Source organism: Callithrix jacchus, chromosome 11 (genome assembly GCF_049354715.1).
Source record: "Callithrix jacchus isolate 240 chromosome 11, calJac240_pri, whole genome shotgun sequence".
NCBI lineage: Eukaryota > Metazoa > Chordata > Mammalia > Primates > Cebidae > Callithrix > Callithrix jacchus.
The window spans coordinates 58,469,636-58,496,391 of NC_133512.1; the positions used below are offsets into that span (position 1 = coordinate 58,469,636).

The 26,756-nt window shown below is 37.4% G+C and overlaps 1 protein-coding gene across 37 annotated transcripts in view; it reads right to left on the reverse strand.

Annotated features, from left to right (window-relative positions):
- CDK14 (cyclin dependent kinase 14) overlaps window positions 1-26,756 on the reverse strand; it is a 621,661-nt gene that overhangs the window by 70,542 nt on the left and 524,363 nt on the right. For all 37 annotated transcript variants that reach the window (XM_078342880.1, XM_009002498.4, XM_054237316.2 and 34 more), the window contains 2 exons: window positions 23,758-23,897; window positions 17,935-18,078 (listed from right to left, as the gene is read on the reverse strand). In XM_078342880.1, coding sequence (XP_078199006.1) covers window positions 17,963-18,078; window positions 23,758-23,897 — 256 coding nt within the window. In that variant the 3' untranslated portion in view covers window positions 17,935-17,962. The remainder of the gene's footprint in view (window positions 1-17,934; window positions 18,079-23,757; window positions 23,898-26,756) is intronic.

The window sequence follows — 26,756 nt, forward strand, 5'->3', positions numbered from 1 at the left end:
GTTTAGTCTGTATGTTTATAATTATATATATATATAAAATGTGTTAAGATATCACATATTTTGAAGCATTAAGCTTCATGTGGAAGATTACAAATTTTAAAGGTACTCACAACTACCCATATTACCCTTATAAATAAGTACGTTGCTGTTTTTTAAATTCAGAGTCTATGTTTTTAGTACATAACTTTCCTGAACTATAGATATTATGGGCAGTAAGGCTCAAACCAACTAGTGAAGTTGAAATGAGCCCTGATTTTGGATCCATAAATATCTGGATAATTAAACACTCCTCTTTGTAAATGTGCAGATTATCAGAAAAACTTATAGTGAAGAGTAGACCATCATATACTACATAAGACATCATATTTTAGAAAAGAAGGCATAGTTTTGAAAACTGGACACAGATCAAAATCAGAAACACATGTTGCAAGATAAAAGAAAAGGCTGGTCGAGTGCTAACACAACTTGAACTGCCAAAATAATTTGCCTCTATTTTAGACATAAACACTTCTGTTAGCAGAAAATGCTATAAGGAAATAGGGTGAAAATGATCCATGCCAATAAAAAATTATTTTCTATCTGCCTCATTTTTTTTGAGGCATCTTCTTTAGGAAGTACACAAGTCTCTTTTGAGCTGGCAAAGAAAGACACAAGTGTAGGTTGGTTTTACCTGGTTTTCTAGCTTGCAAGCACTTTGATGATATGACTCACTGAGTCCCTCTCTGAAAGACATCCTTGGAACTTCAGAGTATTTTGTGTAAGAACAAAGGGTGCTTGGGTTCAGTTTGCAACACAAGTCATTTTTACCACACAAATTCCCTTCTTTTGTGCTGGCAAAGGGGGATGCTTTGAGCCCTTTGGGTTTAGAAGATCTTCAAACAGACAGTAGTGTGCAAACAACCCTCAAGAACTTAACTTTGCTAGGACAATCTCATGGCTGAGACCAAGGCTTTGAGAGAGGCCCCGTCAGCTGATTTCCTTCTGCTCTTCACCCCGAACAAAGCATGACTGACAATACTGAAATCTCCCTCTTTGGATTTAAACCCCCTTTGCAGGAAAAGTATGCAAATGCTATACGTGGCTCCCTTGTCTGAGGCTACTCTTACCCAGCTATCTTTTCTCTATCTGGCTCACCCGTGTAGACTATCTATGCCTGACACTGAGATCAGATCCCTGGGTCTGCCACTGCCTCTAAAAGGGGCTCATTTAGTTGTAATTAACTATGCCCTGCATATTTCCTAATGTATAGTAATTGTGCTAAGAGCCAAGAAGCGAAGCATTCATTCTAGTTCTGATATAAATCTTTTTTCCCCCTCAGTAGTCTTCCTCCCTCTCCCTCCTTTTCACCCCCAAACCCCTGCCCCCTAATTTTCTGTTTTTGCTTCTCTCTAGTAACATTTCAAATAAAGAGATGAAGGTGGAAATTGGAAACTATAGGAAAATAAACAATTTAAAAGGCAGAGCTTACTGAATGATGAAGCTTCGCATGGAAAGTCACAAGAAAGAAAATTAAAAATGAAACACATTGCTTTTGCTGACAGAAATATATATGTATACAAATATGTAAATACATACATATTTGAATATTATATAAAATGGCCAATTAATAAGCTGGTTCGGGGTCTCAAGCTCTGTTTGCATATACACACAATAAAAAATCCCACAAAGTCTTTTTTTTCTTTAGTGAGACAGGGTCTCACTCTGTTGCCCAGACTGGAATGCAGTGGCTGATCCCAGCTTACTGTAACATCTGCCTCCCAGGCTCAAGAGATTCTCTTGCCTCAGCCTCCTGGGTAGCTGGGATTACAGGTGCATGCCACTACTGCCCAGCTAATTTTTGTATTTTTAGTAGAGGCAGGATTTCACCATGTTGGCCAGGCTGGTCTCGAACTCCTGACCTCAAATGATCTACTGGCCTTGGCCTCCTAAATTGCTGGGGTTATAGGCGTGAGCCGCCGTGCCCAGCTTAAATTCATTTTCTTAATAGAAATGTTCTTCTCAAAATTTATTTTCACTCTGCATTACAAAGAGTACAAACAAAAGATAATGATTTGCCTCCCCAGTCTCTCTACCCTTAAGCTGCAGATAAGAAATAAATAAGGTCAAGAATCTTAATTTCTGATCTTTTGCAAAAGGTTCAGGTCTGGGCAAGTGGGCAGTGGACCTCTGAGGACTGTATTATGTTCTTGCAGGTAGATCAACAATGCCATGATCAGGAGATGTTTGGTGGGTGAGGTGAAGTGCTAAAAAAGTTATTTACCTCAAAGACTTTCCATTAGCTATAAGCTATTAAGCTATAGTTAAGTGGATCAAACTGGAAAATAGTCATGGCTGTTTGCAACATCTCCACCCTCTCAACCCACAAAGCAATGTTGTAGAATTAGTCTTGGCATAGGAAAGTACATACTGTCTCATTAAAAAGAGTCAATATCCCCTAATCCCCCCAAACCCTCACCTTTTGGGAAGCCCATTGATATTAGCAGCAGGTGAAGAATCTGAGGTCTTATGCCAATAGGACTCCTTTAGCTTCTCTTTTTGCTTTTGGCTAAATTATGTTTTCATGTTATCTCTTAATCATCTGGATACTGCTATTTCTAGGATTAACTTTCAGCATTTCTTAGGGGTAATAGAAAGTACTTTAAATGTTAACTCATGGAATGCTCTGTGGTTATAAAATGAGCTTAGCTTGCATAGTATCTGACTCTTCATCATAGATCTACAGAGGAAAATCTAGTAATGAGATCGCATCAGAGAACTTGGACCCATCCAAGGGGACTCTGAGGTTGGAATATAGTGAGAGCCTACTATTGTTAAAAAATGTAAATTAACTAACTTTCTTAATTATACAATAAAATCTGTAAAACCATTTTCTATGTTAAAATAAGGGCATAGCAGTTCAATGTACTTCCTTTCACTCATTCTTATGTATAAATTTTATATGTACAAGGAAAATATTCTACTTCTTTCACTTTATCACATATATTTCTCCATGTTACTTTGCCTTAATAAATGTAATTTTCAAGACTATCAGATTTCATCTGCTTTGGTAAACTTTAATTTACTGATTTTAAAAATATTTAAATGGTCTACCCTGTTCTTAATAATTTGTTTTATCTGTTTTACATTAGTTGTTTCAACATTTTTTTCATTGTTATCATAATCACCACTGAAAATTTTAGTTAGTTAATAAACATTAAGGTGGTTTAAGAAATTTGGCTAGACAGACTTTAATACTGTCAAATACTTCACAGTGTATTTGTGTTTAGGCAAAACTGGGCCTGAAACTACAGTTAACTCTTACAGGGACTTAAAGAACATAGACAGGAGTGTGAATTTATTCATAAAATGAGACTATGAAGATACTGTATTCTTAAACATTGCTTTCAACTTTGAAAATGATCTTAAAATATTATCCCTAGAAATTTGCTTTTCCATTTTTTGCATTTCCCCCCAAATGGTGCCAATATATCTTAATATATGAAATTTAACATATTCACAAAATTTAAATTAAGGGGATTGTTACTCATTTTACAAAAGATATGTGAATAGAAAAGGCATATTCTTTCACCTAAAATAATTTACACATTACTTTTAAGAAACATATTGTAACATGCTGATAAATGTATCATCAAGAAACCATGCTTGTATCAGAGTCACAAAATGTCAGGGCTGGAGGATGAATAGGAGGAGAAGAGTAAGTGTTGGTATAATTGCTAACATTAAATTAGGCATAAATGTGAATGGGATCTTGTTTATTTTCTTATTTTAAAGACATGATCTAACATAATAAATTCAAAGAAGAAAAAAAAGTACACCTTTTAGCATTGTTAAATGATTCCTAAAGGATCTCCTTGCTTGAAGGTTTTTGTTCTTCTATGTCTGACCAAGAAGTCATGCATATTTTCCATGGGCAACAACATTAAAATCCAAACTCTTTAGCATGTCATTCAAGACCCTCAGAATCAGGCTTCAAATGAGTTTCTCAGTCCATGTCTTCTCATTCCTTATCTCCCTGTCCCTTAGCTTTGTCACATCCATCCCTAAAGATGCTGCAAATTGTGACACAGCTTTGTTCTTGGTGTTTATTTCTTCTTTTTGAAAATATCCTTTTCTTCCTGTGTGCCTATGCAAAATCCAATGCCTTCTTTTGTTCAAAATCTCTTCCTTTGGAAAAACTTCTGCAACCTCCTCCAAAGAATTAATTTTTCCCTCATTTGCCCTCGCAGGTAGCTTCATGCAAAGTTCTGCTATACCCTTTATCATCCTGAAATTTAAAAGACTGCATTTGTGTCCCAAAATTGTGAGTACCTTGAAGCCAGAATTGTCTTCTTACTATTATCTAGTAGAGCACCAATACAGTGGTTGCTAAAAAAAAAAAAAAACTTACTGAAAGAGCAGGAGAGATTGCTGTATGGTGAATTAGCTGGATATTAACTAAAGTCAATATTTTTACAATATTTAATGAGCATAAATTAGGTGCCATGTGAGGAGATGGGAGCTATAATGGTGAAATGAGGACAAAACAGTAAACAAGTTCCTGTATTCTGATATTTCGATTCCAGTAGGGAAGAAAGACAAGTGAACAGGTGACTTCAGTAGCAAAGGGCCAACACTTGCTTTATTCCCAACATTTGTAAAGTAGCCACATTTTATTCCTGTTTACAAAATATATTCCATACTCTGTCAGATGCCCTGCTAAATTCTATCACTGATCCTGAGTGATCCTGAGTCAAAGGCTGGAACATCTCAGGGTTCTTAACTCAGACATCCCCCTCTTTGTTGGTGATTCCTTCTCAATTTCCACCCATTTTCATTTAGAAAGTCAAAGCCTTGAGAGTAATCTCTCTCTCTCTCTCTCTCACCCCCTGGATTCTAACATGAGGCAGCCTTGTTGTCAGTTCAGTAACCATCTAGAGTTCCTTCCATTTGGTTGAGAAGCTATCCCAGACCTCCTGCTTCTCTAACTTTATGTCCTGGATATTACATTGGCTTTAAAACCTTATCTGTGTTAATGTGTAATCAAGGACAACATCTCCAGTGATAAGTTATGTGGATATCATGTATTTCTTGACATGAAGTGGTGAAAGGGCATCTCATCTTAGTGGTATTCTTCTCCAAAACCTATAACCCATGTCTAATCATGAAAAAGCATCATGAGAGCCATTCTACAAAATACCTAAACAATACTCTTCAAAAGCATTTAGGTCATAAAAAATAAAGTTAATATTAGGAGAAGCTGGGTTAAGGACATAGCCTTCTGTACTGGCTTTACAACTCTTTTAAAAAATCTAAAAGTACTTCAAAATAGAGTTCAAAAAACAAAAACAAAGCAAAAACCAAAAAAAGCACAGCCCTAATCTGACTGATTGCTACTCAGGTTTAGATATTTTGGATTCTGAAACCCCAAATGTACCCAGATTTCCGTGAGTTACTTCATGGGATCTGGGTAAGAAAAAACCCAAGTCCCGTTTTCTGACATGAAGTTGCACTTACGCTGTGTCTAATGGAAGTTTTCTGAAAGGCTTTTGGAGTCCTATAAACAAGCTATGTAAAATGGCCTGATGATTTAGTATCATATGGTCAGAGGCTCTTCATGCAGCATCAAATTTAATGCATATAAAAAAGGAAAGTCATAGCCCCTAAGATTAATATACAGTAAAAGTATTTTAAGATTTGGTCTACTAGTCATCAAGAGGTATAGTAAATGATGTTCTATTGTCATTTTCAGATGATACCTGTGTGAACACAAGAATCGGGATTTTATCTATTGCACAATAGAAAAATTGAGATATTAAATTAATAGAACTAGAATCATTTCATATAGCAAAAAATATTTTGTACTGAATAGTAATTTCTTCAAGAAGGAAAATGTTACCAACATTACTTGTATGTTAGAGTCAATGCATGGCACTTGTGAAATAGAGCAGTGCTTCTCATAACTTTCTTTTATATGAATTATAGCTGCTGATATTTACTATATTCAAAATTAAAACTGTTAATTAAAAAATATTTACTGAAGAACTCATTACATGTTAACATAAACTATAATTTAAATAGAATTAGTGAGAGGAGTGGCAGTGCTTTACAGTTGTACAAATCTTTTTAATGAGTGGCTGGATAGCAGAGAGTTGGGTTTACAAATATGTTTCTACATTCAATCTATTATGATTCATTGTTTTGGTTGAAGCAAATGACAAAAATATGGGACCACCACAGATAAGTAGTTGGAAAAGAAGAAGTATTTTAACAGCCCTTTCAAATATATTCTTCTTTTATATTACAACAAAACTCAACAAGTGGTAGTTTCTTAAGGGTTAATTATACCAGGGAATCTGAAACTGTAACAATAAACTTTTTGTATTGTTACCTTAATATCTGTTGGTTTATTTTAAACTTTCAGTGAATATTTTATCCATGCATTATTTTGCTAACATCATGCATTGATCATTTGGAAAACAGTGATTTAGTGAGTTATGCAGATATTTCAAAGGTTGACACATTTCACTATACAATATCAAAAAAAATCACACTTGTTTATACTACCACCATCTCATTAGAAAAGTTTCTTGGAGACTGTCCAGTTCACAGTGGCAAATAAAAGCTATCCACAGTGTTCTCAAATTCAAATTTTCTTTTGAATGCTCTAATTTTATCAGCAAATACTATTGGTTGTTTTGCTTGGGTGATGGACTCACTTTTGGTTCCTTTTGATAAAATGTCGCCAAATACCCAAGTTTGAATAACTATAGTTTTTCCTGTCAATCATTCTTTCAAGTAAAAACCACGTTCCTGGAAAAAAGCAGTTAGTTCAGCTTGCAACTCAAACAACTGTACAAGGGCTTCTCCTTGAGACAACTGTGGTAACTAGGCATCCAGTGGAAACAATTTATGCAAACTTCCCATTTAGTCACATAGTATATTAAAAAGACATTTACCTAAAAGTAGAGGTTTAATAAAATCAATACTTTTAACTTCTTCATCAAGAATATTACTAAGTGACGCTTCCCCACACACCCCAAAATTGCAATTGTGTGGCTGTGAAGAATACAGTGCCCAGGAATACAGTTAGTTTAGTGTCTCTGCCTTGATTCATGCTAAGGAGCCAGCAGTTTTACCCTCCATTGCTTTTGCACCACTAGTGCAAATGTCAACACAGTGAAAATGGCAACAAATATCTTACTATTATTATGAAAACAGTTTTGACCCCGTGAAGCCTCTGGGGATCCACAGGGTATATGGACCACACTTTGAGATCTGCTAACATAAAAGTCCATGACAAAACTACCATTCTTTTCTTTAGTACCCATGGACCTTTTCTGAGGAGAACCCACAAACCTGAAAGTGAGACCTTTAACACATGGTTATTCAATCCATAGAGTTGTGGAAAGGTTCAACAAAGAGTATGATAAATATGAGAATGTCAATATGTACCAGAGATTAGTTAATAGAGAGGAGATGGATTGAGAAGAATGCAAAACATTGCAGAGTCTAAGAAGTCAATGAGTGCAGAGCTGACTTTGGAATGCAGAATAGAGGGGATAATAGAGAATTGAGAAAAGGGTAGGCAATGAGACCAGGCATGCACAAACACCACCAATTCACCCCCCGCTCTTCAGGGCCAGGCACCTTCAACTTGCCTGTCTTGAGAGGTAAGGACTTCTTACTTAAAGGTACAGACTGGGAAACCTACATAGAGACAGCTATACCCAATTCTTTCATTATAACTTTTTTTTACAATGTTTCCTCTCAAACTAATTTATTTATTAATCTAATAAATCTGTCAATTATTAACAAATTGGGTTTCTGTGAAAGAATAAAAATCTTAACATTAGGTGAACTATGTCAAATAGTATTCTATAAAAATTTTGTTTTCAAGGCGAGCTTCTGGACCACACAATACAATTCCCAAATGGGGATGAGTGGATTCATATTGATGTTTATATTTTTATATTTGACAGAACTAATGGAGTATATCTTGATAGCTATATACAGTCACTTAATGCTAAGCTTTTTATGCTGAATACAGAATAGAATGAATTTTGCACCAGTGTTTTGGACTAGGAGGTTTTAAGATTCTTATTCACATTACACAGCAGTCTGAGGCTGCTTGATAAAACAAGCCTTGGCTATTTAATAACTGCCTCATAAAATGTCTCAATATTTAAGAGAAACCCAAGGCAAAGATATTTTGAAAATATACATTTTAACCAGAATCTGGATGCTAAGTAAACATCCTTTAGTGTTCAGCCAGGAAGACTTGCAGCTGTGGCGTTTGTGACTTAACAAGATGAAGATCTGCATGCCAAAAGATAAATGATATCATAAAAGTTTCTTATCAAAAGAAAATACACTTTTGGATGAAATTTATGTTTAAAAGAAGGCTTTACACAAAACTAATTTAATACATTGTAAAAACACTGGAAGCATTTAATTTGGAGCTTAGTATGAATACATGTGAAACAATATTATTTTCTGTTTTGCCACTATGTTATCTTTTTTTAAACTGCAGATTAATTTCCTCTATAATAGCATCTTTTTGGTTTAGTTTTGTTTGTAAATAAGGTTACTGTAAATTGTTAACTTTATAGTAGAATATTAAATTCTAGATGAACTGACATCTAGGTAGCAATGGAATTGGAGAACTTCTCCTTTAAAAAAAAAAAGGTTAAAATTTTAACATTGTACCAAAAATGGCAGTCACATTCTGAAATGTACATATATTTCTTCACATGGATTAGATACAAATCTCCCAAAGGGCATGTGGTCTCTTCTATCAATGAGACTGCATGTGAATCTGGAACCCTGGTTTGATTTGTGTAGCCTAGCTAACCCCTGAATATAAACACCAATCTTGTTATAATTCAGTATGCAACTGAGCTAGTCTTCCATGCTAGCAGAGGGGGGAAAATCCCTCTTATTTTCTAAAGTTGCCCATCTCTATCCGTTTCTGTCAAATTGCCACAATTGCCCAGATAAAACATTTGAGAGTATGTCAGCTTTAATTAATGTAACATGACCTGATCATTTCCACAGTTAAGAATAAAGAAGTTTGCATTCTTTAAATCCAAAGCTCAACCTGGAGATTATGTTAAGTTGCTTCATTCATAGTCCACACTCCTCCGCTCATGTCAGAAGGACAGCATTTGTCCCCTCTAGTGATAAACAAATTATACATGAAATCAATTCCACTTCACAATCATTTTCCCTATTGGGTATTATCTTTCCTTCCCTGCTCCCTCCAGTTAAGCCTGCATCCTGTAACTTGCTAATGAGCTGAGAGCTTTCTGTTCCAGGTGGCACCCCCTGCCTCGAAGTCATGACATTTCCCATTTCGAATGCTGCTGGCATTTTTCGACAGCTCCTGCTAACTAGCCTTTTTGACCTGCACTAAGAGGAACTCATCTGATCGAATCCTCTAACCTGCCAATCATTCCACCAAATGATCTTCACAGTCACTCCCAAGGCAGGAATGGAAGGAAAAAAAAAAAAAAAGGAAAAGCGAGTGAGAGAATGAGGGAGTAGGCAAGCGGCTGCCTCTGCAGCTACCTAATGAGAATACTTTAAGTCTCCGAGGCAGCTGAAACACTGAAAAACTGGTGGGAAAATTAGGACACAACTGAATGCCTGGCTCTGTAATTACTGATTTCTTTCCATCCTGAGATCATTTTGAGAGCAACACCTCTGAGATGTGCCAGTTTCTGAAGAACACAAGAATATCCTACCTTACGTAGACAAAATAGATTTATTTTTTCTGCCACTATCAATATGCAATTCTCATAATCCCACTCTGTCAAACAGCATCCTTTGCAGAATTAATTATGTGCTATAAGCTCGTTAAGTGTGCATTTGTAAACTAGGGATGATTATAATATTTGCCACAGTGAAGAAAGGACCTATTTTTTCTCAGGCATATTTTAAATGTTACCACCATTTAGGGGTGTTAATTTTTACATATTCACATAAAAACAAACAGGTAAGGTGGAGGCTGGTATGGGGCTCAGGGGAGGATTAAATTCCTGACACAGACAAAAAGGATAATCTAGGCATTCTTAACTAATAGAGGTAAAATAATTTTTTCCCTTCTAGATATTTTCTGCCTGTGCAGAATCAGTTTATTTAATTATATTTAAACTTAGCGGGCCCTTGGCCCACAGAATAACTCTGTGACTTTAGGAAGAATGATCTGGGAGGCGATTAATTTGGCAATGGATCACAATTCTAGGCATCTTAATATAAAGTAGATTTGTTGACCAAGGAAAGATACAATATAATTACGTGTTGTCATTATACCATTGTATGTAATAATGTAAAATAAATACTGTACATGCTTTAATTGCACATTATAATCACACATCTTTCCCCATTTATAGTAATTAGGCCAATAGCCCCAGTTACAGTAATTATTATATGTAATTGAGGTCATTTTACTAATTGCATTGAAACTGATAATCCAGAGCAATTAAAAATCCAAGGACACTATACATATTGCAAACTACATTAAGAGAATGGTGACAATTTAAAGGAAAAATAATTCACCCAAATAGGGAAGTTAACAGTCAGTATTTGATTCCATGCTTGGCATACAGGGTGATTTTCATAATGAGATAAATTTCCACCAATGACTCTAACTTTTGCATTGTTTTTGTTCCAGACTGTGTACATGATTTCCCTAAATGGAAAAGTAACCTTTGATTAATCTATGATGTGATCTGAACAACTCTAGGACTGCTGAAAAATTATTCTTTTTAGCTTATGAGTGGGGTGTGTGTGTGTAGGTTAGCAGAAGAAGCAGCTATCCTAAATTTCAAAAAATTCCATTCATTCGCACAACCAATTTGATGCTCTTAAAGGCTTATTCATGAAGCAATTCAGAGTATTGCAAACTTTTTGTTAATTATATTTGTAATAATTTAGCTAAAGTGTTTAACTTTGTCTATCAAAACACATTCAGGTTGCGATTTTCATTACATTTGCTATCCATCTAGAATTTTAATGTGTTTAAGGACCTGAAACCCTGGCTCTTGTCCCCAGGACCCCAGTGTCTTGCCCTCCCTGATTCCGCTCCCCATTTCTACCCAGACAAAGCTCCCATGTGAAGAATATTGCAGGAGGATGACAAATATCCGTGGGACAGGGGGAATAGTTTTCAGCTTCTTTTTGCCTTCCCTTCTCAACATTGTCATTTAGACATTGTCCTCCGTGCATTCAAATGTCATTCCAGACCATCAGCCCACTTCAACTCAAACAGCCTCCTTTTATGCTTAGACACTTCTTAGAGTATCAGCAGACCACAAAGACTGTCTAGTGGGACTCAGCTGCTATACTGGTATTAATAATACAATACAGTGCACTTAGGGCATAGTCAATTCCCTCTGTATCCCAAATTCATAAGAATCAACATTAAATGAAAAGGAAAAATAGAGCACCTGAACTGATTCTAACTACTTTCTATATGTGACTACTAATTTCCTTGTAATGAATATTGTGGTTACAATTCACATCACAGATTAGGCCCCCTATTTATAAGAAAGCTTCACTCATATTATGCTGCTGACTAAATAGTCCCTAAGAAATTAATTTGGGTTTTAAGAAGTCAGAAGACGCAAGTGCTATTCCCCCTGCCCCTCACCATTTTGAAAGCTCATTTGACCTGGAAATGCTGAATCACAAAAATATAGTCAATTTTCAAGGATCCATGGGCTGATGAACCAATTTATGGAGCATCAACCAGTTTCCTCTCTTTTAGCCACTTTGCTTTTTAAAACCTTCAATTGGAGGGAACAATGTATGTGTGCACACATTTGTGTGTGATGGCGGAGAGAATTAATATGATAAAGCATATGTAGTTAATGTAGTAAAATGGTAACACTTTGGGGAGAGAGGGTGAAGGGTATCAGGAATTATTGTGCTATTCTTTCATCTTTTCTGTAGATCTGAAATTATGTTAATATAAAAAAATAAACAAATGCTTGAAGGCTGGGCACAGTTGCTCATGTCTATAATCTCAACACTTTGTGAGGCCAAAGCAGGATGATCTCTTAAGGCCAAAAGTTCAAGACCAGCCTAGACAACATAGCAAGAATCCATCTCTACAAAAAATTAAAACATTATCCAGGTGTGGTGGTGCGCACCTGTAGTCCTAGCTACTCAGGAGGCTGAGGTGAAAGGATTGCTTGGATACAGAAGTCCAGCCTGGGCAACAGAATAAGACCCTGTCTCTTAAAAAAAAAAAAACAAACAAATAACAAAATAAAACAACACAAAAATGCTTTAAGAATGCACTCTGAAGGAAGCATGAGGTAACTTTATTTTCATTCTGCTTTGTGACAGTCTTAGTAGGTGGTGATAGCCTGGGAGTCCTTTGCCTACCCTTGCATGGGGTTAGGTTGGTAGTAGTGCAGAGTACAGATCAGAGTTGACCCAAAGAAAAGGAGGAGTGGAGAGGCAGGGTAGGGACAAGGAGAAGAGAAGAAACGAACTTGCATTAGCTTAAAGGAGGGAACAGACTCCCCAGGGCAGAGAGGAAGCTAAGGCAAGGCAGGGTGGAGGTGAGGTGGGGAAACTAATAGCATTCCAGCCTCTTCTCATTTGGATATTAATAATATGCGTCATGCATTTGAGTTTCAAAGTGCTGTCAATTTCACAAATAAGATGTGTTTTTTTAATTGGCAGTCATGTGGGGGTAATGGTAACAACTGAGGAATCTTTCAGACAAACGTGCAAAGAACACTAAGGTTTGTTTTCCCTCTGAGCATTATTTCAACAACTGTTCTCAACTACATGAGGTATTTGAAATAATAAAACTGTAGTTGTTTAATAGGAAAAAAAATTTGTGGGATCATGCAGAAAATGGCAGTTTTTGGAGAGAAAAACCCAGAAATCTTCCTGGTACTGAAAGAAACCTAGATCTAACACGTGTGTTCCTTATACAGTGAAAAGTGCTAGTGGATATTATCTTCTTTTGTGTCTATAGTTGAGAAAATGCAACACATCTTAAAAGGACCTTTAGTCAATAGCCAAAAATATCATGCAATGAAGATATCATAGTATCAGAATTGGAGTTTCTGTCTGTATTTGCCTAATTTTTCACTCAGTAGTATACAGGCCAGGCAAGGCACTTTCCTGCTATACTGCTTGCTTCCCAGAAGCTTCTCCAAGCTTCTGAAGGGCTAAACCCAGCGGCCTCTTCCAAAAGGTTCTTTAAAAACAGGTGGGCCACCCAGTTCTGGGCTCAGCTGACTGGATCAGGGCTCAGAGCCTGACCTCGATGCAGCCTACAGTCAGCCAGTAGTCTGTATGGAGGTGACTGACACAACAGCTTTGCTCTCAACTTCATGATGATGGCTACATCAATCAGAGCCACTCTCTGGGAGGGTTTGAATCTGAGGCAAAAAGAGGTCAGCAGTAGACTGCCCCAGAAGTAGACGGACAAAGAGAAATGATAATAAGCAGGATCCATGAATAAGCAGAAACAAGTCAGCAGAAGCCCTGAAGTGAAGGGAACATGAAAGCTGTGTTAGTTGGTGCAGAGACAGAAAAAGTGAGCCGCCATAATGTCACAGCATGGAGGAGAGCAATAGGTGGCTGTTTTCTAGGAGCAGTTTCCAGAGTTGAGATGGCGGTTGAGATGGCAGGCAGCTCTAGGTGGCCTACAGAGTAAGAACCACTGTTCTACTAGCATTCAGACAGAGCTGCCACAGTCTTATGCACCTGTGCACTGTTCTAAAATCTGGTTTCTAAAAAAATCTTTATCTCATTTAATTAAATTTCCTTGAGCATTCTACTCTGTTTACCTAACAGCCTACTTATAGGAAATTACTGCTTAGTGACCAAGTAGAGGGTCTGATATATTTTTTTCCCTATCATGTAATTCCCTTACAATGTTGATTTGCAAATATAATAGGCTCAAAGGTAAGGAGAGGGTCACCAAAATATGCATGCAGTTAATTTCTTGCAATTGAACCAAATAAAATTCTTTCATGCACTAGATAACTTTGTAAATTTATTAGGAATGGGATCTGAAAAGCAACTGATTCATTGAAAAGAATTATTTCATAATGAGCACAAACTCAGAAAAATTACAAACAGATATCTAAAAGAATAGAGACCTTTATTATCCCTTATATTCAGCTAAAGGAGAAGTAGACAGAGTGACCATGCACTTTCTATGCCAGTTTAGAGTAAGAGGAAAGTTAAGCTCACCAGAGGGGTGTGTTTGGTTTCACTGTATGCCAAGTATAAGTGATCCTAATGGATGTGGTATTCAATACAGCTTCTGGTCTTTTCCCTGTGGAAAATTTCTATGTATATTTAAGGCTCTCTCAGACTTTTGAAGGGTCTTACCCATCAGTGCTGATAAAATGAGCAAGAACAATCTTTAGTCTGCTAATATCTTCAGAGGATAACAAAATGTAAGAAGCACAGGATTTTGATACTCCAGTGGCATCCACCCCATTTTTTAACTTAGGTGTTCATGGTTTTCTTCTTACTGAATTTGGTTACGAGACTCTGAAACCAAAATTGCTTTCTGCTGCAAAGCCAGATGCATCTCATTAGATTTTCCTCTAAGATCAATTTATGCAAATCCAGCATTATTAACTAAATAATTGCAGTGACCTTAGTATGCAAGGAAAGAAATAATTTGGCATTGAGGTTTGGAAGAAAAATTAGGACTTGAAACATTCTTGTCTACTCAGTCCTCTATCATTTCAAAGATAGAACTAATACAATGCACTTTCCACATTTACCTCCTTGTAACTCTCCAAAGACAGGTGGTTAAAATGCCGGCCGATAGTCATAGTCTCCTTGCCCCCAACCCTTTTGGCCTCCCTCTCCTTCTCAATCGCTCTGGATACTATAAAGAATTGGGACATTTGAGAAAATTTAAGATGCCAAAGCCTTCTCTGAACAGTCAATGAATTCAACAGCAACAGCAAAAAAAATCAAAATCTGAGAAATTACAGACTGTTCTCTAAGGATACCTTATCTACACAGACAATTTGCTCTATAATGTCTATAATTTGATATTCAGTATCGGTCAGAGTAAGGCCATTCCACAAGATATAATAGGCCAATAAATCTGATACATTATTTGATCTCGAAGATGGCCCCATTTATTTAAAAACCCCACAAAGGTGAGACATTAAAATAATTTCCTTTTCTGCTGACTGACAGAAACTGTTAGAATCCATCTTCCCTGAAGCTTTTGTCAGAGAAAAAAAAATTGAGTCGTTTCCTCAGCATTATGTTGAATCAACTGAGGCATTTGGATTTGGAAGAAAACTACACCAACAATAATATTAAAGCTTTATTGGCCAGGTGTGGTGGGTCACACTTGTAATCCTAGCACTTTGGGAAGCCAAAGTGGGTGGATCAACTGAAGTCAGGAGTTTGAGACCTGCCTGGCCAACATGATGAAACCCTGTCTGTACTAAAAATACAAAAATTAGCCAAGCATGGTGGTGGGCGCCTGTAATCTCAGCTACTCAGGACGCTGAGACAGGACAATTGCTTGAACCCAAGTTGGGGCAGAGGCTGTAGTGAGCTGAGATTATGCCACTTTACTCCAGTGTGGTGGGCAAAAGAACGAAACTCTGTCTCAAAAAACAAACAAACAAAAAACAAAAGAAAAGCTTCACAAGTTGATGTGAAAAAGGCAAAACTCGTAGAAATAATATTTGTATTGCTATCAAATAATTCTAGAGAAAAAGCTTCCACTGTGTAGATATAACCTGACATCTGGTTTAAAAAATATATGTGACGAAAATACATTTTTACATTTTTGTAAAGGCTTTTAAATACTGATGATTGCAGTTCTGAGCACCTTTTAAAAAATCCCTTTTTAATTAGCAATCTTTGAACAATCTTTGAATGCTTCTGTTCTGTGAGCTTGATTTCACAAGGAGGATCTGAGCTGAAACACATTCTAGCAGCTTTGACTGGCTGGGCTCAGGTCAGCAGATCTCAAAAGAGCCAAAAAAAGGAACACAGCCTTACACTGAAATTCAGACTTGCTTGTGTGCATGTGTGTATGAGGCAGCAACACAAATAAAGTCCACTTTTTGTTTTGTTCCACTGAATTGGCTAAGGGATTTATAAAGCCAGGACCCTCATTATGATAATGCAGGTTAAATACTTTTAAAAAGCACGTGCTGTAACCCTCATGAATCAAAACCAGTCTCAATACCAGGAGGTAGCTTGTCAAAAACTCAGCCCTATTCTTTGTCTGACCAATTGAAATTCAGAGTGGGAGTACAAATGCAACCAAGAGTTGTGCTTTTTATTCAACAGGGAGAAATAACATGAAGAATGAAGACTCTTACCTAAGTTTAATGGTAACATGTGACTGTCATTTATAGATCACATTTCATCTGGAAACCTTTTATCTCAAAATCATTCATAAATTGCTGCCATGAACTGATAGGCCAAAATTGACCCCTATGTTGAGGGTATTCAAAAGCTAAGTACAGAAGTAGCTCAAGATACTCTCAGGTTACCCACAAGACAATGTATGTAATTTAAAATTTGCTCTCTTTACCCGGCTATCAATTTAGCCTGTTAACATATTTCAAACTAAGAGAGGGAGGAAAGAAGAGGTGGTATTGCAATGCTGCATATATTCTTTGAGTTACTTGAACATTTCTTATTTTATTTATTTATTTGTTGAGACAGTGTTTGGCTCTGTCACTCAGGGTGGAGTGCAGTGATGCAATCTCAGCTCACTGCAACCTCCGCCTCTCAGGCCGAAGCCATTGCTCCACCTCAGCCTCCCAAGCAGCTGGGACTGCAGGCACATAGCACCACCATGCCCAGCTAATTTCTGTATTTCTTGTAGAGACAGGCTTTCACCATGTTGCCCAAGGCTGCTCTCAAACTCCTGAGCTCAAGTCATCTGCCTGCCTCAGCCTCCCAAAGGGCTGGGATTACAGGTGTATGCCACCATGCCTGGTCTGAACACTTAATTACTGAGTATCTGCTGGAGCAAGGAATAAACAAACACTTTTCTATACAAATCAGCAAATAAAAAGCTTTTCCTACAGTAACATTTTTTCTCTATTTGCTTCAGAGAATTGTGTTACATTAAGGTGATATATATATATGTATAAATTATATATATGCTAAAAATTTTCCAAAATATATACTAGGCATTTCCACCTGGCAATCAAGAAAGATGGCCTTTTCAAAAGTTGCCATCCCAGGCTGGTCACTATGTAGCACATGTGATGTGATGACTGGACCATGCTGACATGACTAGAGGTTGCCACGTTTAGATTATGCTTCCTATCTGCAGAATAGTAGAGGACAAAGAATCGATAGTAAAAGAGAAAAGCTTTGTCATGATAAGGTCTGTACCAGGAGCCAGACAGGAATCAGACATAGGTGAACTGGCTCAGATGGGAGCTAAACTAAACTGGGAAGCCTACATTCCCTCAAAAGGAGGTAGAAATGATGCAGTTACACACAAACACTTCTGGTAGGAATGTGAAGGCAATATTGCTAGAGTTGCTCATTTTTCAAGGCAAGCCAGAAATCTAGACTTCGGAGTATAATCTTCCCATTTTAAAATGAGAACAACTAATTACAAAAATTGCGTGGGCAAAACAAAGTAGGTCTCTGGCTTAGATACTGCCCAAAGTGAACCTTTTTCCACTCTCCATGAGGAATGTGAGAAGTTAAAAGGATTTGCTTATAACTAAAGTGGTTTGCCATAAATAAAAGTGTAAGATTAAGTATAATTTTATTTAGAATCTAGTAAGTGCCTGAAAATATGGAAATAACTGCATTCTATCTCAATAGAAGGTCTGATGAACGCCATAATGCACACAAGAGACTCATAGGATAGTTGGTGAAAAAAATGAGTCTGAAACATTTCATTTAAAGAATCTGTTCAATATCCATTAAATATTAATTTCCAGGTAAAGCAAGTCATCTTACCCATGCACTCTTGAGAATGTGCTGCTTGTCAGTGTTTGCTGTTTGATAGACTTTTGCCGTAACTATTGTTTTTCCCAAAGGCCCGCATGCTTTCTCCAGCTTCTGGTTGCAATCTCACATTTGGGACAGTAAAAATAGAAGACACTGTGGACAGAATAAGAAGTTTTCACTTATATACTATAGACATGATTTATAATCATCTTTTAAAAAGCAGGAGACTGAGATGCAAGTTTGGATGCCAAGAACATTGAACATCTTGGTAGGTTTTGATTTGGAAATGCCAGGTGGTCAAACAAACACATTTATGCACATAAGCAAACACATGATAGGACAGTCTGTCTTTCCCTCAAATCCACAGCTTAGGCTATCTCCCACATTTCTCTGATCTAGAACAATGAAATTAGATTGGGAAACAAAATATTTTTGCATTCCTTTGTGCCTTTCTTTCATTCATTGGACAAATATTTATTGAGCCCCACACTATTCTGGAAATTTCAGAATGCTGCAATAAATAAATAAGAATGAAAGGATATCCCTGTTCTTATAGAGTCCAGTTGGGGGGACATGCAATAAACAACCAAACAAATATAATATATTAAATAGTGGTAAATGTTATGAAGAAAAATAAAGTAGGGAAGAGAAACTGGGAGTTTTAGATGGAAGGAGGTCAGTGAAGTCTCTCCTGATAAGGGACATTGATGGAGAGACCCAAATGAGGTAACAGGGCAAGCCATGCATATGTCTAGAGGGAGAGTAAGCACAAACCGTAAGAGGAAAACAGCAAGAGCTGACTTTAAGGAGGCAAGAAGAGAAGGAGGCAAACCAGTTAGGAGGTGACTGTAAATACATGGGTGAAAGATGGTGAGTGACTGGGGGAGGTGAGTGACTGATAGCAGTGAAGTGAGGAGTGGTGTGATCCTGGATATACTGTGAAGGTAGCAATAACAGGGTCTGTGGAAGAACTGAATGTGGAGTACAATAAAAAAAAAGATAACTCAGGGATAACTTCCATCAACTGAAAGAATGATGCTGCTCTTTTTTTTTTTGAGACTGAGTTTCGCTCTTGTTACCCAGGCTGGAGTGTAATGGTGCGATCTTGGCTCACCGCAACCTCTGCCTTCTGGGTTCAGGCAATTCTCCTGCCTCAGCCTCCTGAGTAGCTGACATTACAGGCACGCACCACCATGCCCAGCTAATTTTTTGTATTTTTAGTAGAGACGGGGTTTCACCATGTTGACCAGGATGCTCTCGATCTCTTGACCTCAGGATCCACCCACCTCGGTCTCCCAAAGTGCTGGGATTACAGGCGTGAGTCACCGCGCCTGGCCATGATGCTGCTATTTATTGACAAGGGTAAGACTAGAGAAGGAGCAAGTGTGAGGGAAAGAACAAGTTCAGTTTTGGATAGGTTAAGTGTGAGAGGCCTACTTGACGGCCAACTGGAAATGTTGAGAGTCAGTTGGATATGCAAGTGGAATCAGGGAAGACAGGACTGGAGACAGAAATTTGAAAAGTGTCAGTGTATAGATGATATTTAAATCATGAGATGGGATGAAATCACCTCGGCTCTAAGGAGTCCATGTAGATAGACAGATCTGAGGATTCAGTCCCAGGACACTCTAATGTAAAAGGTCTGGCAAATGAGGAGAAATCAGCAAAGGAATATGAAGAGGAGAATTTAGTTTTCTAAACTACAGGAAAGCAATGAGAGAACAGTGTCCTGGAAACCAAGTGAAGGAAGTGTTAGGAGGAGGAGATGGTGGTCAATTGTGTTGAATCTGCGATAGGCTGGGAAAAGACCAATGGATAGAGACTTTAAAACCAGGTGTTGTGAACACGAAAGCCTCGTCAGAAATGATTCAAAACAGCATGAAAGCCTAAGAACTGAAGGCAGCAAATACATGTGAAATGGGTGCACCTGTTTTAGTTTTAAATAGATGCAACAGAGCTACATTAAGAGCATCATACTATTTTAGGACAATAGAACATGTACAGGAATGTGGGAAAACCTACAAACTCTAGAAAGGTCCCTGGAGACTAGTGTGTCCATCATCTCACTTGCTCCTTAAATGAGAATTGGGAAGCCTAGAGAGACTAAGGCACTTGTCCAAAGTTCCCTGGCTAGTTAACAGTGGAGCTAAAGCTACAATCCAGGTGGTCTGATTCCCAGTTCAATGCTCTTCACACTGTATGGATTTATTGGCCTTCTTTCACTGAATTTGAGTTTTGTGAATTAGCAAATGAGTGTAATAAAATCAAGGACTCTGTGCTATGAAGTGTATTTTGTTCATTTACTTTGACAAGGGTAGTTCAGCTTCAATTATTTATGTAACTTGATAGTGTACGCAGGAGAATGCCCTATGGTATATTTGGGAAAAGTAATGAATTTCTTTTAAATCAGCCCTCCACTTACTTCCCTGCAATTAAATCTTTGAGAAGAAGTGGGGCAAAGCTGTTGGGGTTTTGGGACAGAGGAAGAATGACAGGGTGCCACCAGAATTAGCCAGCTTTAACAGCCAGATCCCCAGATAACTGTACCATTATTCTTGCGTTGCACTTTTGTAATTCCTGCTTCAGTGGCACACTAATACATTACCTCTAAATTTTGGTACTATGTAACCTGATGAGGTTTTAAGGAATAGTACAATAAAGAAAGATATTACATTATGATGTATTCTTCCAAAGCAAGTGTCTGACATAAGCCCATAATTTCATTTTTAAACTAATCCATGAAATGACTGCAGGGCCCTGTTACTCAGGCTCCAACAACACTTGATGCCCTTCTCACAGGGTCTGATACATTACACTAGCCAAGAAGGCTCAAATCTACTTGTAACTTGTTTTTGTTCCCATTTTCTCCTTTTAACCTGACTTTGCTTCCTGCTTGCATAAGTGTTTTCCTCTTGTGGAAATTCTTTAGAAAGTGCTGTGAGCCATCTTTAAGAAACAGAGTGCTATAGACTGAATTGTGTCCCTCCTCAAATTCATATGTTGAAGCCCTAACCCCTGATAGTATTTGAAGATGGGTCCTTAAGAGGTATTAGGGTTAGATGAAGTCATAAGGGCAGGGCCCTCATGATGAGATTAATGGCTTTGTAATAAGAGAAAGAGAGACTGCTCTCTCCATCCTGTGAAGACACAGCAAGGTGTCCATTCACAAGCTGAGAAGAAAGACATCACCAGCAACCGAATCTGCTAGCACTTTCATCTTGGACCTCCCATCCACAACATAAATAAATGTCTTCTGTTTAAGCCACCCAGTCTATGGTATTTTGTTACTGCAGTCTGAGCAAACTAAGACAGCAAGTTTCCTAAACTACAGCTTGGTTGCTAAGACAATCCATTTATTGGTTCTGCAACACTTCTTTCCAGGTGGACCTCCTCCCAAATCTCCTTGAAAAAGAAGCAAGTAAGGGTATTACAGGTGCTGCTGCTGTCACTGCCGCCACTGCTGCCTTTGCCAGATGGCGAACCTGTACAGGACTCTATGCTAACATGATATTTAATTCTAAAAATTAAAAAAATATTCTAAATATAGTCTGCAGAATATTAACCTAGACAGTAAGTCACCCAAACCAGTCATTTCACTTAAAGGAACTAATTCCTAAAGTCTCCAAAGTCTGGGAATTCTTTGTTTTGTAAACATGTTTACAAGTACAGCCACGTTGTTCTAAATGGAAATGACTGTAGTATTTAATACTGCGATTGTCCTTTCTTGCAACTGGATTTATGCTTCATAATGATTATCTTCTAGACACAGAAATAGCATTTCTGTAACTCAAAATTGTTACTGGAGGCATTTAGTAGAATCTTGCTTTAAAAATATAATGATTTTTCATCTTTATTCTCCCCCCTTCAAAAGGTTTCACTGCTCCTGATGTTTAACGTTATGCAAAGACGTGTTTCTGCCAATGAATATCGCCTTATGGTTATGCTTCTGCAAATAGCCTGCTGTGAGCTGATAAAGGGATTAATGCAGCCAAAATTCTTAATCTGTGAAATTACAAATTAAATTCTCATATTAAAAATACCACCCTGAGGTATTTTTTGTGGTTTTAATTCCCCTCTGGTGTTCTGCATACATTGTGCTTGTTAATGACGGGGACGAGGCTGTCTCCCTTGGCAGTCTGCTGCCGAGTGATAATGTGTAGGCATTTACTCACTGATAGAAACTGGATTTAACCACTGACTGATAAACTAAGTGGCAAGTGGGTAATAAGTCCATATTAACAGAAAAGCACTACTATAGAATTCGGAATTCATAGACCATCAAAATCCTAGCTTAAACTCAATCATCAAGTCAGATGGGATTGAGATGTCACCAAGGAGAAATGATATCAAGTTACAAGGTGCACTAAATGGAAAAACAAGCCATATGTTTGAGTGTGATGAGCCATAAACTAGTGGGCCTATTTGTGTCATTTCTTTTTCAGTATAGAAAGATGTGTCACCAATTCATTATTTTCCCATAGGGATTTCGTTTTTAATTTTTGAAATATTGAGGATAGGTGTTGTAACAGTTAGTAGACTTTAGAAAGGAAGTGTAGCAGATTATTGAGTAAATATGGGCTGGGAATATGTGAAGGGTTAATGAGGATTTGCTAAGCATAAGGGGAGTATTTCAATATATCTATAGTTACTTTAATGTTAAACAAAGTGATAAGAAATAAATATGGGATATCAAAAAAAAAGATTTAGGATAGAAATATCCAAGAGGAATTGTACTTAGAACTTAGTTATAAAATAAAGGGTTATTGCCATCAAGAAGAATCCAGTATTACAATGGGTGAAAAAAGTCTAAAATCTAAGAGAAGGAAGAAATAATCATTATGTCTACCATAAGTGATGTATACCAAGGATTAATAAACACATTATAAATATTAATGCATATATGCAGTATGTTAATTTTTAAGGCAATCTGAAAAAAGTAGAGAAGAAATATCTCCAATTGTTCTTTGGAAAAAATATATCACCATTGAACAAAAATATTCTGACAGCAATAGTTTTTGTGAAATTTCACAAGAATTCTGTTTAACACTTTGGAATAAATCTGAGATCCTCCCAGCCATAAATCCTCCCCCCAAAATTTTAAATGTAATTTTAAAAGGCTATATAAATACAAAGACTTTTATAAAAACAAAACAAAACAAAACCCACCCAGGAATGTATTTTGTTTTAAAAGGTTCATAGAAGAGCTGTTTGTATGAATACCAAGAGCATTAGCAGTTAAAATGAATTACATGTCTTCAGTCTGTACATGTCAATTCAATGCATTAGCCAATTGCCAACTCTGTTCCTCAGCTCGCTGCATAGCAGCCTTTTTTAAGGTTATTGTTACAACCAAGATGGTCTCTGAGAATCAAACAGAAATGAATCATTTTCTCCTCTGTGTACTGCAGCCAGTTAAAAAGTACTATATGCATAAAGCACTAAATATGTAAATCATATTTTCCTTTTCCTTTATGACTGCTCAGATCATTTTTTTGGACACACACATAATCAAATACAAAGATGCACAGCTGCAGACTGCAGAGCAGAGATAGCAAAAAAGGAATCCATTTTCTTCCTATGCCTGGTAAGCTAGCAAATGAATGGCAGTTTTCCACTAAATATATATACACATGGTCCCCCTTCTTCTGTTCTCTCTCTCTTTCTACACACACACACACACACACACATGCCCCTGTAATAATATACAAACACACATTATCTTATGCTTGTGCACACAAAAATATGTGAATATCTGTATACACATTACATACAGATGCTAAAATAAAATGATGACTCTGCTTGGAATGGATGTTGTAGATTTGTCATACTCACTATCGGTGAGTTCCCATAGCCGTGGGGGCAGGTCACTAAAGTACTCGTGGCTCAAGGCAGCCTGTGCCGATAGTCTGTTCTTTGGGGAACATTGTAGGAGCTTGGAGGCCAGATCCTCTGCATGGTTCACATAGCTGAGCCTAAAAACATGAGCAAAAGGAGAAGTCAGATCAAACAAGAAAATCCACTAAAGCTTACCTAATTTTTCTAGATTTCAATTTATTCCTGGCTAGAAAAACAAATTACCTGCTAAAAATAAACAGAAGCAAAATTCATGTTGGTTCTTAGAGTATTTGTTACTTCAAACTTACTTTTACACTAGATACCATAGTGCAATTGATTTAAAATATTTCTACTTAGGCAAAGAATTGATACTTTCAGAAAAGATAAAACTAGGTCCAGAGGTAGAAAATTTCAGAAGACAACTTATCAAAAAGTTGCTAGAATTTGTTCATAGGATCTATGTACTACACATACATCTGGATATATTTATAGAAAATTAATAACAAATACCTAGGGTAATTAAAATAAAAACTGTTATTAAACTCTCCAGTTACCAAAGTTTCTTTTCCTCTAAGAATTTACATTTTCTGGCATTGAATATAACATTACTGAAAAAGTGCCCTGTCAAATACCAACTATCATAATATTAATACACAGGTTAGCAAAGGGGATGTGCTTAGATAATATGGTGCTGAATCGATTCAAGATGACCTTTAAAACAATAGTAGATAGAAAATATGTGTCTCAAGATTACAGAAAAAAAAAGCCCAACAATAAAGTGTTTCATGTGGTATAAGCTTTCAAATGGGCAGCAGCACTTCTCAGTCCAGCCCAGCCTTGCTTTTAATAGAACCTCTATTTCTCTACTCAGAGCAATCAAAACTGCATAATTAATATAATAATGATAATAAAAGTATTCCTAATAATGGCTACCACTTGTGGATAGTTGAACATGTGTCAGGCACTTTCGTAGGCACTGTTAACACTAGTATTTATTATAGTCTGAGAAGGTAACAGTTGCTATTTTGTAGTGGTAGAAGCCAAGCAGGAGTCAGAGATGGCAGTGGATTACTTGGGTAGCAGGTTAAGAGGAGATTCTAATCCAACCAGAACTCATTGATTCGAAAGTGGTTTGCATATGCCATGCTCTCTTTCTCTCACAGGTTATTTTAAAAGCATTTCCCAATGGATTCTCCAGTTTCTGCAACCCGGTGCAATATGTACAGTGACTCTCAGAGGCAGCCAGAAGTGGGTGAGGGAGAGCAGCACCTTCCAGCAGGTATTTCTTTAAAAATCACTGAAGCTACTAAACACACAATTAGCCAAAAAACATACTTCCTCAATGACCAACAATCTTCTCCTTCACTTCCTCAAGCAGTTCTTTAGTATTTATTTAAAATTGTTAGGGATGGAGGTAGTCAGGAGTGAGGAAGAGAAGAGGAGGTAATGAATTTCAGGTAATGAAAGGAAAAGCAAAGAAAAATATTACCACAAAGATCCAAACTAAGAGATTCTCTTTAATCTTCTTATATGAAGGATTCACAAATGGGTTCAATGTTTGGCTGCTGTAATGACTGTTCACAAAAAAATGGATCAATGGATTGGTTTTAACTGTCTCTCATTGGAAGAGAGAAATCTGTCCAAAGAGAAGAGCATTCTCAAAATTCTTCACAGTTATTTTTTCCCCCTTTAAGAGGGCCCAGGACCATCCATATTATTCCTTCCTCTTCTTAAGACTTTATCACTCATACAACTTTTCATTCATATTTTTAAAAAATCAAATGCCAAGTATGAGATAGACTTCATTGTTAAAAGTTGTACTTATATTGATGTACAGTTTATAGTTAATTATAGTGAATGGTATGTCCTTATCAATTTTATATAGTTTAATAAAATAGAACAACCAGATTAGGACTAGATCTGAGTTTTAGGGTTAATACTGTTACTATTTTCCTGAATTCAAACAAATAACTTTTATTAAAAGAAAAAAGGAGAATGATCCAAGATGGCTGATCGCTAACATCTCAGGATTGCAGCTGCCAGCGAAAGCTCAGACAACGAGAGGATGCCACACTTTCAGACAAATTTCGGTCACTCACGGAGCAGAAGATTCCCAGTGGAGGAGCTCCATGGGTTGCCAGCGCGACTCTTGTGGCTGGCACAGCGGTTTCGTGGGCACCGCGGCCGGCTCCTCTCGGTGCAGAGTAAAGGGGACTGGTTCCCCTTCTGACCGAGGTTTGGAGGAGCCACATGAGTCGTGAGCGCGACTCTTGTGGCCGGCCTAGTGGTTTCACTGGCACCTCCGCGCGGCAGCTCTTGGTGCAGAGTAAACGGGACTGGTTCCCCTTCTGACCTAGGTTTGGAGCTCCGGGAAGGCAGAGTCACCTATTACGGACTCAAGAAGGAAGACATACTGGAGATTCCAGGGCAGAAAAGCACCATCAGTCTTAACGCCACTGTTTTGGCTGGCGCAGTGGGTTGCTCATATTTTGGCTCTGGGAATTAACAACTTGGACGTCCACTCAGAGACCTAATTTGAAAGTTGGTAATTACAAAGACGACAGGTGGATAAATTTACAATGATGGGAAGAAACCAGCATAAAAAGGCTGAGAATACTCAAAATCAGAACGCCTCTCCCTCTTAAGAGGATCACAGTTCCTCATCAACAAGGGAACAAGACTTGATCAAGAATGAGTGCATCCCATTAACAGAATCAGGCTTCAGATGATGGATAATAAGAAACTTCTGTGAGTTAAAAGAACATGTTGTAGCCCAATGTAAAGAAACTAAGAACTTTGAAAAAAGGTTTGACGAAATCCTAATGAGAATAGACAAGTTAGAGAGGAATATAAGTGAATTAATGGAACTGAAGAATACAATATAGGAACTCCGAGAAGTATGCACGGGTTTAAACACTCGAATTGTTGAAGCAGAAGAAAGGATATCAGACGTAGAAGTCCAACTTAATGAAATAAAATGAGAAGACAAGATTAGA